Here is an 18,397-nt window from a genome sequence, read left to right as displayed (position 1 = left end):
TTTCCCTCTCGAGTTTGCACAGTGCAGACAGCCCCTGTCTCTTTCGCTGCTACGTCACGGCAGAGCTGAGCCGAGCGAGCGGGACTGCCCTGATGCTGACAGGAGGAAAGGAACACTTTAGCCTGCCAGAAACCGGCTGCTGCATCTTTTCAGTGGATCTTTTATTGGCTTTATGGAGCTAATTTACCCTCACTGTGAGCCTTCCAAATAAGCGAATAGACTGGAATGGAAAGGACATATGGGTTTCCTGCTTAACTCTAAAGACCTTTTGGACTCTTCCTCGTCTTCCTTTTCCTATCCTTGTCAGTCACTGGGCAGCAGGACACAGCTGTGCCTTTAAACTGGAGTTCAAGTGGATTTCAGACAGGATCAAATGGACACTTAACTCAATTAAAAGGATTGTGAGCTGAGTCAAACTGGTTAAGCAAATAGAGCTTAATCAGACCTTCTTGAAATCTATGTTTGGATGTTCGAGTCGTAGTATTTAAGTAAACTTGTCTTTCAAGCAAAGATTAAAACTGAGACATTGATTGGTGTTTAGCATCTGTGCTTGTTGAACATCGTGACCTATGAATCAGAAATGGTGTCAATGAGTGTTTTCCCCGCTGGTGCTGACAAAGACATGCCTCATCACTGCTGACTCACCACAGGAACAATAATGCTACTCTTCATTGCCCCCAAGTTAGATCTAAAGACTTTAACTTTGATTCTGACAGGGAAAAAGGTTCATTAATTTGAAGGAATGAAAAAATGACACCTGTCTGAGAATCTTTAGACACAGCAGCCAATTGCTTTTATCTTCGTACTAATACTGGAGTTACTTTAAAGTAATTTTCTTGGAAGCCCTTTAATGTCCTTAGTGGCTGCTTGAAAGTCGTGCCCTTGGTCCTTAAACCAAGGATAAAATTGATTGGCTTCCTCTTTAATTAGTCTATTTTGACATACTGGAAGCCAATATTCCCTTTATGTTTGGGCTGAAGTTGCATTTGCCATGGGATAACTGCTGAAGTGTTTAAAGTAACCCCTCAGTCAACATGGTGGTGACTCGTCTGGAGCTGGAGCTCCGATACCAGGGCAAGAAGCTGCGCGGTGTGACATGGAAGCTGACCCGATCAGAACACGGTTTCCTACCAGAGAGCTCTTGGCTCATTGCGGCGCAGATTATTGTGCCATACCTGATATCGGGACTCGGAATGGTCTCCGCTGGTATCGTGATGGATCTCATACAAGTATGAAAATAAAACTTTTCTTTTTAAGAGAACGATTGAAAGGTTGATGGGGTTGGATACCAGCTGAAATGTTTACATGCTTGGGTCAGTACTATAGCTAATGTCTTCTATTGAGAATCTCTGTTTTGATTGAACAAAATAAGTTTTTGTCTTACTAACTTGGCAAAAACATTAGTTTTAGTGTCAGTCTGTCTGTCTGGTTATGTGGCAATCACAATACCAAGTTGATAATAAGTAATTAGCATTTTTAGGGTTACACAACTAGAAGACATGGTATCAAGTAGGGTAAGAGAACTACCCTGAGGTTCTACCAAACACCAAGATGAACCTGATTTCAGTTTCTGACATGAAACTTTGTCACATCACCGGGACAAATCTACACTAGTTTGCTGGGTTGACCTTGAACTGATAGTAGTGTTGGATAAAGTTGAAGTTCAGTAGTGTCCAATATGGATGCAAGTCTTTCTGTCCCTTTCTGAAACTTCTCAAAAAGTGGCGTAACCTTTCATTTGAACCTGGAAGATGAAAGATTAGCTAAAAGCAGAACAATAGGAATCCGAGCTTTGACATTATATGATACTTGTGCTACATGACTATTTGCTTGCTACAAAAGAAACCCAAGGTTTGATTAACAACCTTTTGGGTGGATTAGTGAGTGGTTGAATGAACTTACGTCACCCAAACATTTTATCCTTTGGGAATGAATAAATCAAAGAGTATAGTGAAGCAACGTGGGGGCTTTTCCATACTGGGTACAGACAGCTGAATGTATCTCTGCTGTCAGATGAATCGATCGGAGTTGGAGGCAGAGGTCGACTTTACATGTGTCTCAGATTAGACGGGTGTCAGCTGAAATCATTAGGCATCCAATAACATGAATCTAGGACAGACTGTTTTTAGTCTTTTTATGAAGAACTGGATATTTTCCAGGCAGTTTTCTGTTTTTTTAATGACTTTGGGTACTCTCTAACAACAGTCAAAATGCGTCTTATTTGTATGTGCCAGGAAAACATGGTTTATACAGAAAGATGGACGATGAAGTTAAACAGATAACCAGATTTTTCAATATGTGGATAAATGTGGAAATGATGGAAGTATTAGCTGTATACAGTTAACAATGCTGTTTCTTTTGTTGTTTTTTAAAAAATTTTATCCATAGATGGTGCTTTGTGCTATGTCCACCTTTTGTTAGCTCCCTAAATCAGATCTAGCTGTGGGAGAGAGTAGAGCCTTGGACAGTTAACAAAGATAAGTGCTTCGCAGATGAGAAATAAGAGACTGTTGATGGGGAGAAGTATGGATATCTTTGATGTCTCTGTGGGATTTTTATGGAAAATACTGTCCAAGATGCAGTCCAAGAAATAAAAAACTTTTACTGTCGAGTGAGCATAAAGTATCAAATGCTTTATGGTGATGACAATGTTTTTGATGACATCAATATCAGATGTCACCAACTGTGCCGACCTTAACAGCAGAAATACTTCAGACATTGATTTTTCTTATGAGGGATCTCTCTGTCCATCCCTTTAGTCTCCCTCATGACCTTGTTTTGTTCCCATAATCCCCTTTTAGCTGTGTGAGGGGGGGATTACATTAAACATTGGTGCACTACAGGCTAAAGAGGAGCAATCTCACTGATTTTTAGAGGAAAAAAACAATACAAGCTGGCTCCATCTCCAGCTTTTTGCTGGTTATTTTCTGGTCATCTCGGGTTGCGTGTATTGATAATGTTAAAGAAATAACTGCACGTTTGTCTTATACATTTTCAGACTCATCTATTTGTTTTTGATTAATTCGTGCTCCACTCCAATCGGTCAAACAGGATCTGTTCTCTTTGTATGTCGATTGGAAAAACAAGCATATTGAAACTGTATACCAGCAACTCATGTACAAGAGTGTGTGACATCAAATTTTACCCCTTTCCGTAAACTCTACCCACCAACTTCGTGCCATTCACGAAAGGAAGAATACTTTCTTGATCACTCTTACTACTTTTCCCTCAAACCCCAATCGGGATCTGCCAGTCAAACTCTTGTCACTTAGCCTCTTTCCTTTCACTTCACACATTGTTTGTCATATTTTCACCGTTTCCATGTTTTTTTTTCACTTGTCAGAGTGCCATATAATCCTCTACAATATGATTTTTGTGATGCAATGTGATGCAGTCTTGTTATGATGACTTCCTCCCTTCCTCCTTCTCTTATGGTTATTTCTTATGATAGAGCTTGATCCTCATATTTCCTGCCACCTTCTCTGCCATATCCCTCCTCGATCACTGCTCCTCCTTCTCTTTTTCCAGTGTGTCGGGTTGGCACCGTTGTCCACTTTCACAATGCATTTTTCGCTACATTATAAGCAGAATGTGTAAATGATGTGATGGTTTTTGCAGACTGTCTCCAACATGGCACTCGACCTTGTCCATACCAGCACTCTGTGTGGCCTGACCTTCTTAACTCTCTGTAATCCAGTTTACCGTCACTGTTTCTGCTGTTTGGTTAGTTTGATATTTTGAATATAATCTACACACTACTTTTCAATCCTGTCATGTACACAAGCTTATATCATAGCATATATTTTGACTAATACAGGGCTGATTACACTTCCCTGTGGAACACCATTTACTCATACTCGTGCAATAGCCATGACTGAGTTTCCTCACTGTTTATGCTAATTTCAGTTTAAGGAGATGAGTAATCCTTCCTTCTGCAGGGAAACGCATGTCTGTGTAATGTCAAAATACATCATGCACACTGACTCTTTCATTTTTAATGTCTTCCCACATCCTTACTTACCCCAACTAGGGCATGGACTGCAAGAGAACGAGAGCAACTCCAAAGCTCTGGATTGTGTGCTTTTCTGAATGTACAAGGTTGGAAGAAAACAGGAAATAGTTTTAATCTTTTAAACATGATAAACAGCCTTTAAATCCCTGGAAACAATGCAAAAAGAAGTGACAAACTACAATTTTTTTTCTTTGCATAGAAATATTGACATATCTTAATTGATTAGTCAGATTTAGATCAAACACTATTTGATTTGAATTTTTCTTGACTATTGTTACCGATGTAAGAATTCAGCTCAGTTCAGTTCAAACCTGTGCATCACTGACAAGGAAGCATAAGTAGCTGCAAGCCTTTTTTATTTTAGTTGAATTCATATTTGCTGCAGAAATTAATTGTTTAAAGCTCACGCAAAAGGCCTGTTTTCTGAAAGAAAAACAGATTCATTAGTATGTGGAAACTGTCTGGATGAACTAGTTCACAATCTTAAATGGCAAACATAAATAATGTACGCAGACTCTATTATATATCGTCTAACTATGCATTTCTATGTTGCTCTACTTCTGTCATTGTTGCTTTTATGTATCAATATTTCTCTACTTTTATCTCCTCCGACTTGGTCTGTCACTCTGCTTCACATTACTTTGCTCTTGTTCTTTTATTTGTACATTTCTTTTAAGATCTAAACCCCATGGACATTCCAACTGGAGCTGCCTTTAGAAAATATGAGGCAGACTCTGACATGTAGGGCCTCCTAAACCCACTGAACCTGAGTGGTATGGTGCAGCGTCAGGCGATGCTCAGAGATGTGGAAAGTAGGCTACTGGGTTAGTCTAGAATATGTTATGGTCTTATTTAACCGCATCAAGGTCCGGAGGGAACATGCGAGGAGGTGGGGTGACGCTGATGTTTTTCTTTTTTTAACATGAACGTCTTGACATCTTGATTTGAAAGGCCTGTTGTTTTTGTTTTATTTCCTTTAGCTAACCAGGAAGGTCCCGAAGAGACACAATATGTCTTCTTTCAGGGTCCTGGTGAAGATGGCAGCGTAAACAAATTCAATATAAAAGCTTCACACTTCCAAACAAAAAGACGGGACCAACTAAACCCAACGCATTTCACCTCCACTTATAAAACTGTATAAAAGGGCAGGAGTTTTCCTTCAGGGCAGTTCTTAAAACAACGATTTAAAGAGGAAGAGTTTGTAAGCTGATGGTCTTCTCTGTAACAGTCTCATTCATTTTCCCACGTGTGTGTTCCAGCACTGGGAGGTGTTTAAGGTGATCACAGAGGTTTTCATCCTGGTTCCGGCTCTGGTTGGACTCAAAGGAAACCTGGAAATGACCCTGGCTGCTCGCCTCTCCACGGCTGTAAGAAGTTCCATTTGTTTGTGAAATGTTTGCATCTTAAATGGTGTGTGATCCACTTTTAGTATCACCATCTCCTACAACAGCTTGAATAAATTGTTCACCTTTTGTTCGCTGGTATGTACGGACGTAGGGAGCAGCTTTGCCAGCATTATCTCAAAATCACGGGTTGATCATTTTGTTATATCGAGATGACCAAGCTAGTTTTTGTGGTTTTTTTTTAAGAAATCTGCCTTTTGTTTTTTCTTTTGTTATCATGAAATGTTATCTTGTAAATGTTTAATTCCTTCGATAAATACCTAATTTCCTTGTTCTTTATCACTGTCGTGACAGTTGAGGGGGGTGTCCATAGCATTAGATAAGCGTGCGTAACTGTTTGTTTAGTAAATGTGAGCACAGACGACGGCGTTAGTGGGCAGATAAGAATTTAACCACTGTTCTTTAGTAGCCTCACTTCAGACCATCCCCACTGTGTGTGGTGATGGGAAAACAAACTTTACGAGGCCAAACTAACAAGATGAATTATCCCCTTATCTGGAGATAATGGCATAATTAAACAGTTATCACTATAAAAAACAAGCTTCATTAGCCATGAGATGATTAGATGATTAACTCCTGATCTCCAGATAGTGATTTGAAAAAAAAAAATTCTATTTCAAGCATGGCCCTCTCTCAGCTTCGGCGGTCATGATTTTGTACGGTGAATTTATCGTTCTGGCTCAGCTTTGCATACATCCACAGATAGTTTCAGGGTCTTAAAGTAAGATTAGAAATGAATATGAACATTTAGCTGTTACGATAATTGTGTGCTGGCAGCCCGCCCGAGTGTAATTTCCACAGTTTTGGCCTTTCTTCTTAGAGGTTTTATTGACACATTGCAGATTGTCTTCGTTGTAAAAAATTCTGTCAAATTATTGTAACATTGTTGAACTGGAAGAGAAACTCCAGCTGTCAAAAAGCATAAAATACAACGCCTTGATGCTTTTTATTAAAGCCCTCATGTTGCAGAGCAGTTATTAATTCCTCTTGAGTATTAAATGTATCATTTAGTGCCCATACTTGACAAAAATGAATGTGTACACACTGTGCTGGTAATTTACACTTCAAATATTTATTTTTCCTCAACTTCCTGCAGATTTGATCATTTCAGTGTATGGTGTTGTTTTAGCGGTTCAAACTGAGTAGATATGCAGATAATAGAGTGATTAAAGAATAAGGATATTAGGCCTAGCATGGAAATAAGGTTGCAGCTTTTAAGATAAAAACAGATAAGTGTGTAAAACAGTGAGGAACAGTAATTGTTTTGGGGAAGTTTCTGCAGAAGAACATATTCAGTTATTCTGACAGCGGATTGTAATTCAAATGTACACTTAGTCCTTCCACTTGTTCTATGTATGACAGGATCTGTTTTTTAAAGAATTACTAAATCCTGGTTTGTCAAAGTCTAGTTTTATCAAGAGCTATTTTTTCATTTACTCATCGTCCACCAAACAGCGAGTTATTGTTTGATTATTTAACATGTAACTGTTCCTGTTTTCACTTGGCAATTTGTGCAATGAAAAAGCTAACGTGGCAGTGGAATCTCAATGTTTTCAGGCCAACACGGGCCAAATGGACGACCCTGATAAACAGTGGACCATGGTGTGCAGCAATCTGGGACTTATACAGGTAATGAACTTTGTATAAACTGTGAACTCATTTTGCAAAGAAGCAGTGGAAGCGTGCGGATGATGAGCTGCAGGAGGCCGAGGGATGCAGACTGAACCTTAAATCCAGGAATCATTCAATACTGTAGTCATATTTAACAGCAGTGTGTTGAGTTTAGTTGTCTTTTATAGTAATACTCTGAGAGTGGATTGTTAGTTACATCAGTTTATCAGTCAGAGGTCTATAAAGCTTGGCAATAATTGTGATAATCGGATCATTTTTTGAGGTAATTTGTTTAAGCTAAAACAGCCCAACAGGACAACCTTATTTAAAATAATTTATAGATTTTACTTTTCAGCAAAACTTCTGTTTTAATATTTACTATTTTGTTTTCATCCTCTTTTCAAACGATAGATACTATGATTTATTTATTTATTTTTATCATTACAATCAGATTTAATTTTAGATTTTAGGCTGCACGGTGATGTGTTGGTTAGCACCTCACAGCAAGAGGGTTCCTGGTCTGAATCCGGGCTGGAGCCTTTTCTGTGTGGAGATTGTATGTGTGAGTTCTCTCTGGGTACTCCGGCTCCCTCCCACCGCCTAAAAACATGCATGTTTGGTTAATCGGGTCCATAGGGGCGAGTGTGAGTGTGCATGGTTGTGTGTCCAGTTTGTGATGGACTGGTGACCTATCCAGGGACCCCGGCTCTTGCCCAATGACAGCTGGGATAGGCTCCAGCCCCCCTGCCATCCTGAGCTGGAATAAACGGGTATAGAAAATGGATGGATGGACCAGCAGGTCTGATTTCTGAATGTTAAATATTTTTAGTGTATTGAATTTGTGAATCTTTCTACAGGTTCAGGCCACAGTGGTGGGATTCCTCGCAGCCGTGGCGGCTGTTTGTTTAGGGGCGATCTCAAGGGGAGGTGTTGAACTGGATCAGGCGGCTGTCCTGTGTGCCAGCAGCATCACCACTGCCTTTGTAGCTGCTCTGTCCTTAGGTAAGGCCACATTAGTGTCTCACTAAATACTTGGTGTTCTAGAACACTTGTTCCCAATCGTGTTTTTGCACATTACATTTCTATCTTATATATTTATATATAAGATTTCTCGTTTCATACGCAATTGGAAATCAAAGCAGGGATTTCAGTGCTGTCATGGGAAATGTGCAGAGAAGTCGGGAAAACAAACTTTTCATCCCGTGTCATTTGTGAGATGATTTTCTTGATTTGAGGTCATTCACAAAGGGGTTACAGATCCAGTCCTCTGCACTTCTTCAGTCATCTGCTGTTGGTGAGCAACCGTAAAATGCAGCTCATTTTTTGCGTGTTATATAGTGATTATTCAGTGTTTTTGGCCAAATACTTTGCAGCCCAGTACCTGTCTATGGGTGGGAGCCCAGTTTCCAGTAATTAGCTACAGTGTCAAATCAAACCAAAAAACTATGATTGAAGAAGAACCGAAGAATCATTTGATTTAATTAACTTAATTTATGATGTTTGGATCCCCTTTTTTTAAAAATATTTATTGAAAAAGGATGAAATTATTAAAAACACTAGTTGGCACCACACTGATCTGACACCTTGCAATGAGATCTTTTAGTACTTTGCTGTTGTAAATATAACAAATAACATGGATAAAAAAGTTTTATTTTCTTTTTTAAGACACTAATCCTCACATAAGTCAACTGTTACATTCAACCATGTTAAACATTGTTATCTGCAGTAATATTTTCTTTAAAAAGCTCCAAAACGTGGAACGATCAGTCACAGTAGCACAACTGTTGAATGATGAGTGAAATCTGTTGTCATAAACCTGTGTTCTAACATATAATTACTCATTATCCGTAATTTAAACTTGTGTGAGGCAGCTAAAGTTTGCCTGTTTCCCTTCATATCAAACATTTTTAGTCATATCATGGGGATCTTTACTCAATCATTTCAGTTTTTGTATTATTTTTTTTGCAAAAAATGTTCTTCTCTCTTCTCCAGCAGTTTGTCACTTGCTATGGTCGGCTTATATTGTGAAAACTGTCTTGACTGAAAGTGATGAGATCTTCGTGAGATTTCCATCTTCTCACTTGTTTTTTTTTCTGCTTGTTGTCCCTCTTTGTGCTCCGTTTTGCCCCTGTAGGTCTGGTAATGATCGGCGTGATCATTGGCTCCAGAAAGGTGGGGATAAATCCTGACAATGTGGCCACCCCCATTGCAGCGAGTCTGGGGGATTTAATCACCCTGTCCCTGCTGGCTGGGGTCAGCAGCACGCTATATGAATATAAAGGTAAGAAAAGAGTGAGGAAGCACTGATTTGTTTTCTCCAACTTGGTGCATCAGAATTTTGTCTTTATTTCTTTTTCTTTTCGGGAGGTTTGTGAGTTAGAGGTGGCATGAAATCATTACCGTGATCAGTCAGTATAAAAAGAAGTGGTTAAATGATATTTTGGGGTAAGAACCCACTTAATTCAAATATCTCCACAAGATGGCAGCAAAAAACAGATTAAATTTCCCAGGCAGTTCATCACCATGGCTGTGTTTGAGCTGCAGTATAGCACTGAAAGCACCTCTGTGTTGGTTGTTTTCTCAGGTGCTGTTTATAAGTGGGCTGTGCTTTATCTGTTGTTGGAGTTGCACATGAGAACTTGTTTGTGAGCTAATTTTTCCCTGCGGGTAGAGGAGGGTACATCACGTCCATGGTGTAAATGTTTATTTTGCATTTGCACTATAAATGCACATATAAGATAGAAACGGGTCGACCACGTTCTTTAAAAGTTTTATAAACATTCAATGTTTGAAAATCTGGTAAATGAATTATTTCAATGCTTGATAATGCATGTTGCTACCTTATATAGCAGCTCTGTACACAGGTAACTGTTACGGTACTTCAGCACAGACACGATGAATGAATATGCTGATTTGTTTATTTGACTGTATATTTCTTAATGACCTCATCTCTGCTCTTCTGCCACAGACATTTGGTACCTGTCCCCCCTGGTGTGCCTAGTCTTCATAGCTCTTATCCCACTCTGGGTGGCGGTGGCCCGACAGAGTCCTCAGATCAGAGAGGTTCTCCGCTCAGGATGGCAGCCTGTTATAGTAGCCATGTCCATTAGCAGGTAAATACTATTTTAGCACATATATAGAGTTTAGGTGACTTGGTGCCATAGTGCAGTTTATTCTACACATGTGCATTAGGGAGTGCATTTTAAAGACTGGTACCGTACGATTATGAGTGAAGTTTTCCTGCTGCTGGTTTCACACTGTTGGGCTGATCTGCAGGTGGTGGCAATGTGCCAACATCATCAACTGGATACATCAAATAAGCGGCTTTGCAATTGTTTTATGAAGACGGTGATTCAATTCGTTCAACGCATCTGTTTGACTATTTTAGAGACTAAAGAGCACTGTTACGGAGAGGCGGGACGCTTTAATTCTTTATGGCAGACCTTCGTAAAGAAATATTTTTCTTCAAGTTTTACATTTGAATTCATTCATTGACGTCTGAGATGGTCTCGTATGCTGTAGTTGGTCTCGAGGTGGTTTTGTTTTCTGGCTACAGAGTGCTTCTGTTTATCTGTTTGTTTGCAGTATTTTTCTGTCTTTTTTTTATTTCTTTCTACAGTCAGTTATTTGGCAGAAGAGATATTGATCCCTGAGAGATATTGAGAGGATAAAACAAAGATTACAAGATAAATACCTACTGTTCTGATTCTCTGTTTGTGATTTCCCAGTTTTGGAGGACTTATACTGGACAAGACAGTGAGCGATCCCAACTTTGAGGGGATGGCTGTCTTTACGCCTGTCATTAATGGTAAGCTGATTAGTTCTTTCTTCCTTTTTACCTTTTTCTTTTTTTTTCTGAAGTGTTTGGCATCACGTTTTACTTCAGGGGTGTTGAACCTAATCCTGCCTCAACAAGTTGAGTTATTTGATTAAATTTAGGGATACGAATAGTAATGCTTGGGCGCTGCATGACTGAATCTTAACAGCATATTAAACACCGAGTCAAAAGTCCAACTCTGTGAGCAGAATAGTAATGCTCCTCTCTCATAATCCCCAACTAAATACCCCAGCTGAATTGAAGGACTTTGTTGATTGGTTCCCCTAAAGGAAACACAAATCTGTCGTAGTTTGTGTGTTTAAAGGTGCCCCGACAGAATAATGTCAGACAAACGCACCGCATCAATACAAACCCAGAAAACAAAGCCAAGGCAAGAAATAAACAAATTAAATGTATGAAATTGCCTTTTGCTGAACTTCTTCACCACAAAGTTTCTCTCCATGTTCAGCTAATGAGTTTAGAATGTACAGTAGCACGGAGTATATGTAGTCATGTTTGTAGTGATTCTGTCTTTCTTGATATTGAATTTGGGAAATTGAGTATTCCAAAGCCCAAGCCAAACTTGGAATTCGTGATAGCATCGATTTCATCTCGTCTTATCAACATATCGGCCAATAAGCCGCAGCATTAAAACCACTTCATGCCTCCACAAATTGGAGAAGTAAAAAAGTCTTTCCAGGCAGAACGCCCTGACACTGTCAGAAAGGCTTTTTGGCATATGGTTAAAGTTGTGAAAGGATTTATTTAAACTCAATCCATAATCATTTCAATCATGCTATTTTGTTGTGTAAAACTAACCAAACTGTGACCGGAATCTGACATTAATTATAAAGAAGGTATATATTCAACTAAGTGTATTTAAAATGGTCTCAAGCTCCCCATTTGTTTCCTCTGTTCTTTTTGCTCAGCCACTGCAGCTTAATCATTTGATTGGCTCTCTGCCCTGTACTACGTTACCTAACACTTGGAATTTTTTATACCAGAAGGATTTAGGCGAAAATCTGTTAGTGCCAACTTCTCCCAACACCTCGGATCTGACAGGGCATGAAGAGGGATTTCTAGTGTGCCCTTTAAAATGTGGTACCTGGATCGTGGTAACATATCCTTTGAGTCTGAGTTGAGGTTTGCCGTGTGGGGCCTTGAAGCCCAGGTCGACATCCTGAGCTTTTTGTCATGTTCCTGAGATGTTCTCATTAGCAGTTTTGGGGTACATAGTCCTACTGATGTTGACCTAATGTTTCTGAGCAGAACACTGTCTTAAAATGGCACGATCTATGTTATTCACTTCACCTGAGAGTGATGATAATGCCATGGTTCATTTGTGTTTTCTTGTTTAACACAGGAATGTTACAGAATCATTATAACCTATGTATCCACCTACTGTATATAAGATCAGGGTTAAGATGACATATTATTTTTGTATTACCAGCAATAAAAATGAAGTGGAATTAACCAGGAATAGAGGGAACAAGAGGATACAAAGTTCTGCTGCGTGAACTGATTTTAGCTGATCTGCCTAAAATCGGTTTTATTTATAGATTTCCACTCAACTCTTTCTTGGATGAGACGGTCCAAATCATCTGCAAAAATTAGAATAAACCTATATCTGAGGGTTTGTAGTTAGAAAAATGCTCTGAGGCTCAGAGGTGGAGGCAAAAAAGAAGCAGCCTTCAGAAGAAATGGTTTGGCCGTGAGGTGATGCATACAGGGATCTGCTGAGTATAGGGGAGAAGTCGATGTAAACCACTAATGGTGCACACCCAGTGTTCTGGCACAGCTGTCAGGGCCTTTAATAACCCTGCACTCTATCTGTCACTGTTTCTCATTTTGTTTCCACCCTTCTTCCCGCTGTCTCTAAATCCTTCCTCTCTTTGCACCACTCTGCTGAATTTTAAGTTTGCCAATCTGGTTTGAATTTCCCATCTTTCCTCTCTGGCTTGCCTCTAGAAAACCAGTATAATGTTTTACTCAAAGTTCCCTTAAGTCGTTTCCATCTCACTAAAAAAAAAAAAAAAAAAAAATTTTGAGGGACAAATACTTGGAAATGTGATGTAACTTAATTAGGCACAAATAACTCTTTCAAAATGTTTCTGAAAATGCAGATTTGAAGTTTATTGACAAGAATCTGAACACAAACCAGAATGAAAAGATAAAGTGTTATCTTCTCTATATTTTAGCTCATGTGCGGCACCATAAGAATATCAAAAAATGACTTCTCAAGCAGGCATCTTTGACGCATAATTATTATAGCAGAACCAGAATTACATTTAAGACTGCCCGCAGTTGAGCTTATTTCCATACATATTGAAGAGTTGAGTAAAGTTTTTTTTGTATTGCTGTGACTGCATAGGCCAGGATTTAACTGCATATTGGCCTGAGCCACTTTAAAAGATAACTGTGCGCTCTGTAAGCCCTGTCTGGGTCATCCATCAATTCTTACTTATATTTGTTTGCTGGCAACAAAACTGATGAAGTCTTAATATTTCTAAAGATGTGATTACTGTCTGTTGGGTTTCAGCAGATCATTTATTTTGTTTGAAAAAGAAAAAAAAGTTGTAAGTAGTGCCAAATCATCATTTAGATAGTTGTTCATCTTCTCACCTACTTAATCAGTCCTGTCTTTTCTTTCCATATGTAGGAGTGGGTGGTAACTTGGTGGCCATCCAAGCCAGTAGGATTTCAACCTACCTGCACTTTTGGAGCATCCCAGGGGTGCTGCCCTACAAGATGAGGCAACACTGGCCCAATCCCTGCATCACCTTCTTCTCCTCAGGTAGGCTGATGATGCATTCAATGTTGCAAATAGGAAGTCAGAACTTGGAAGTGTGTCATTTTCTATCTCCACATTTTTTGATACAGACAGGGGAATAAAAAAAGAATAAAAAATTCTATAAACAACAAATTGTCATAGGCAATTTTATGATTCACCTCACTGAAAGCAGAAAAGAACTGTAGTACTTAGATTAAATAGTACATTATCCAATGATTTATGACATAAAGACAAAATAAACAATATTTCATGTATGTAAGAATGGATAACAGTACATATGCATACATCCATGCATATATGGATAATGCCATGTATGCTTATATGACATGGATGATGTGGATGATGGTATGTATGTATGTATGTATTATCGTAGATATGTAGGTATGTATAGATGGATGGATGCTGTTTGTGTGGATGTATGGATGAATGGTTTACAGTATGTATGAAAGCATGATCGTATCGATGATGATATGTATGTATGCATGCATGGTGTGGATGACATGGATGATGGTATGTATTCGTGGATGACATGTATGCATGGATTATATGTATGATATGTATGCATTGATGATATGGATGATGGTATGTATGCGTGGTTGAGATGGATTACATGGATGAATGTATATATCCATGGATGACATGGATGATGGAATGTGTCCATGGATGACATGGATGAATGTATGTATGCGTGGATGACATGGATGAATGTATGTATGCGTAGATTATATGGATGATGGTATCTATGCATGCATGATATAGATGATAGTATGTGTGCAAAAAATATATTAATGATATGGGTGATGGTATGTATGCATGGATGACATGGATGAATGTATGTATGCTGAGGACCCCTACTGGACGTAGTATCTTTCATGCAGGGGATTTGAACCCTTGTCAACTACATGAAAGGCAGCAATCTTAAGACTACACTATCCAGTCCCTGGATGATGGATGATGGTATGTGTGCATGGATGACAAGGATGATGGTATGGATGCGTGGATGAAATGGATGACATGGTTGATATGGATGATGTTATATATATATATATATATATATATATATATTGGATGATGGTATGTGTGCTTGGAAGACATGGATGATGGTATGTGTGCGTGTATGATATGGATGATGTTATATATATATATATATATATATATATATATATATATATATTGGATGATGGTATGTGTGCATGTATGATATGGATGATGTTATATATATATATGGATGATGGTATGTGTGCATGTATGATATGGATGATGTTATATATATATGGATGATGGTATGTGTGCTTGGAAGACATGGATGATGGTATGTGTGCCTGGATGATATGGATGATGGTATGTGTGCCTGGATGATATGGATGATGGTATGTATGCATGTATGATATGGATGATGTTATATATATATGGATGATGGTATGTGTGCTTGGAAGACATGGATGATGGTATGTATTCGTGGATGACATGTATGCATGGATTATATGTATGATATGTATGCATTGATGATATGGATGATGGTATGTATGCGTGGTTGAGATGGATTACATGGATGAATGTATATATCCATGGATGACATGGATGATGGAATGTGTCCATGGATGACATGGATGAATGTATGTATGCGTGGATGACATGGATGATGGTATGGATGTGTAGATTATATGGATGATGGTATCTATGCATGCATGATATAGATGATAGTATGTGTGCAAAAAATATATTAATGATATGGGTGATGGTATGTATGCATGGATGACATGGATGAATGTATGTATGCTGAGGACCCGTACTGGACGTAGTATCTTTCATGCAGGGGATTTGAACCCTTGTCAACTACATGAAATAGTCTTAAGCGGCAATCTTAAGACTACACTATCCAGTCCCTGGATGATGGATGATGGTATGTGTGCATGGATGACATGGATGATGGTATGGATGCGTGGATGAAATGGATGACATGGTTGATATGGATGATGGTATGTATGCATGTATGATATGGATGATGTTATATATATATATGGATGATGGTATGTGTGCTTGGAAGACATGGATGATGGTATGCATGCATGGATGATATGGATGATGTTATATATATATATATATGGATGATGGTATGTGTGCTTGGAAGACATGGATGATGGTATGTGTGCGTGTATGATATGGATGATGTTATATATATATATGGATGATGGTATGTGTGCTTGGAAGACATGGATGATGGTATGTGTGCGTGTATGATATGGATGATGTTATATATATATATGGATGATGGTATGTGTGCTTGGAAGACATGGATGATGGTATGTATGCATGGATGATATGGATGATGTTATATACATATGGATGATGGTATGTGTGCTTGGAAGACATGGATGATGGTATGTATGCATGGATGATATGGATGATGTTATATATATATGTATGATGGTATGTGTGCTTGGAAGACATGGATGATGGTATCTATGCATGCATGATATAGATGATAGTATGTGTGCAAAAAATATATTAATGATATGGGTGATGATATGTATGCTGAGGACCCGTACTGGACGTAGTATCTTTCATGCAGGGGATTTGAACCCTTGTCAACTACATGAAAGGCAGCAATCTTAAGACTACACTATCCAGTCCCTGGATGATGGATGATGGTATGTGTGCATGGATGACATGGATGATGGTATGGATGCGTGGATGAAATGGATGACATGGTTGATATGGATGATGGTATGTATGCATGTATGATATGGATGATGTTATATATATATATGGATGATGGTATGTGTGCTTGGAAGACATGGATGATGGTATGCATGCATGGATGATATGGATGATGTTATATATATATATATATGGATGATGGTATGTGTGCTTGGAAGACATGGATGATGGTATGTGTGCGTGTATGATATGGATGATGTTATATATATATATGGATGATGGAATGTGTGCTTGGAAGACATGGATGATGGTATGTATGCATGTATGATATGGATGATGTTATATATATATGGATGATGGTATGTGTGCTTGGAAGACATGGATGATGGTATGTGTGCGTGTATGATATGGATGATGTTATATATATATATGGATGATGGAATGTGTGCCTGGATGATATGGATGATGGTATGTATGCATGTATGATATGGATGATGTTATATATATATGGATGATGGTATGTGTGCTTGGAAGACATGGATGATGGTATGTGTGCGTGTATGATATGGATGATGTTATATATATATATGGATGATGGTATGTGTGCCTGGATGACATGGATGATGGTATGTATTCGTGGATGACATGTATGCATGGATTATATGTATGATATGTATGCATTGATGATATGGATGATGGTATGTATGCGTGGTTGAGATGGATTACATGGATGAATGTATATATCCATGGATGACATGGATGATGGAATGTGTCTATGGATGACATGGATGAATGTATGTATGCGTGGATGACATGGATGATGGTATGGATGCGTAGATTATATGGATGATGGTATGTGTGCAAAAAATATATTAATGATATGGGTGATGGTATGTATGCATGGATGACATGGATGAATGTATGTATGCTGAGGACCCGTACTGGACGTAGTATCTTTCATGCAGAGGATTTGAACCCTTGTCAACTACATGAAAGGCGGCAATCTTAAGACTACACTATCCACTCCCTGGATGATGGATGATGGTATGTGTGCATGGATGACATGGATGATGGTATGTGTATATATATATGGATGATGGTATGTGTGCTTGGAAGACATGGATGATGGTATGTGTATATATATATGGATGATGGTATGTGTGCATGGATGACATGGATGATGGAATGTGTCCATGGATGACATGGATGAATGTATGTATGCGTGGATGACATGGATGAATGTATGTATGCGTAGATTATATGGATGATGGTATCTATGCATGCATGATATAGATGATAGTATGTGTGCAAAAAATATATTAATGATATGGGTGATGGTATGTATGCATGGATGACATGGATGAATGTATGTATGCTGAGGACCCCTACTGGACGTAGTATCTTTCATGCAGGGGATTTGAACCCTTGTCAACTACATGAAAGGCAGCAATCTTAAGACTACACTATCCAGTCCCTGGATGATGGATGATGGTATGTGTGCATGGATGACAAGGATGATGGTATGGATGCGTGGATGAAATGGATGACATGGTTGATATGGATGATGTTATATATATATATATATATATATATATATATTGGATGATGGTATGTGTGCTTGGAAGACATGGATGATGGTATGTGTGCGTGTATGATATGGATGATGTTATATATATATATATATATATATATATATATATATATATATATTGGATGATGGTATGTGTGCTTGGAAGACATGGATGATGGTATGTGTGCATGTATGATATGGATGATGTTATATATATATATGGATGATGGTATGTGTGCATGTATGATATGGATGATGTTATATATATATGGATGATGGTATGTGTGCTTGGAAGACATGGATGATGGTATGTATTCGTGGATGACATGTATGCATGGATTATATGTATGATATGTATGCATTGATGATATGGATGATGGTATGTATGCGTGGTTGAGATGGATTACATGGATGAATGTATATATCCATGGATGACATGGATGATGGAATGTGTCCATGGATGACATGGATGAATGTATGTATGCGTGGATGACATGGATGATGGTATGGATGTGTAGATTATATGGATGAT

General features: G+C 38.5%; 1 protein-coding gene across 2 annotated transcripts in view; it reads left to right on the top strand.

The window, feature by feature from the left end:
• The window catches only part of LOC140272126 (solute carrier family 41 member 3), a 36,658-nt gene that overhangs the window by 6,397 nt on the left and 11,864 nt on the right, over positions 1-18,397 (top strand). The window contains exons 1-8 of one of the 2 annotated variants that reach the window (XM_072367475.1): positions 130-1,229; positions 5,272-5,379; positions 6,973-7,044; positions 7,884-8,028; positions 9,161-9,307; positions 9,995-10,139; positions 10,755-10,834; positions 13,503-13,637. In XM_072367475.1, coding sequence (XP_072223576.1) covers positions 1,035-1,229; positions 5,272-5,379; positions 6,973-7,044; positions 7,884-8,028; positions 9,161-9,307; positions 9,995-10,139; positions 10,755-10,834; positions 13,503-13,637 — 1,027 coding nt within the window. In that variant the 5' untranslated portion in view covers positions 130-1,034. Of the gene's footprint in view, positions 1-129; positions 1,230-5,271; positions 5,380-6,972; positions 7,045-7,883; positions 8,029-9,160; positions 9,308-9,994; positions 10,140-10,754; positions 10,835-13,502; positions 13,638-18,397 lie in introns of those variants that run through there. The other variant, XM_072367474.1, reaches the window with a different exon arrangement.

Source organism: Leuresthes tenuis, unplaced genomic scaffold (genome assembly GCF_036924035.1).
Source record: "Leuresthes tenuis unplaced genomic scaffold, fLeuTen1.0.hap1 SCAF_16, whole genome shotgun sequence".
Taxonomy (NCBI): Eukaryota; Metazoa; Chordata; class Actinopteri; order Atheriniformes; family Atherinopsidae; genus Leuresthes; species Leuresthes tenuis.
Note: the sequence above shows the minus strand (reverse complement) of the source record. Positions and strands in the feature narration are given on the sequence as shown.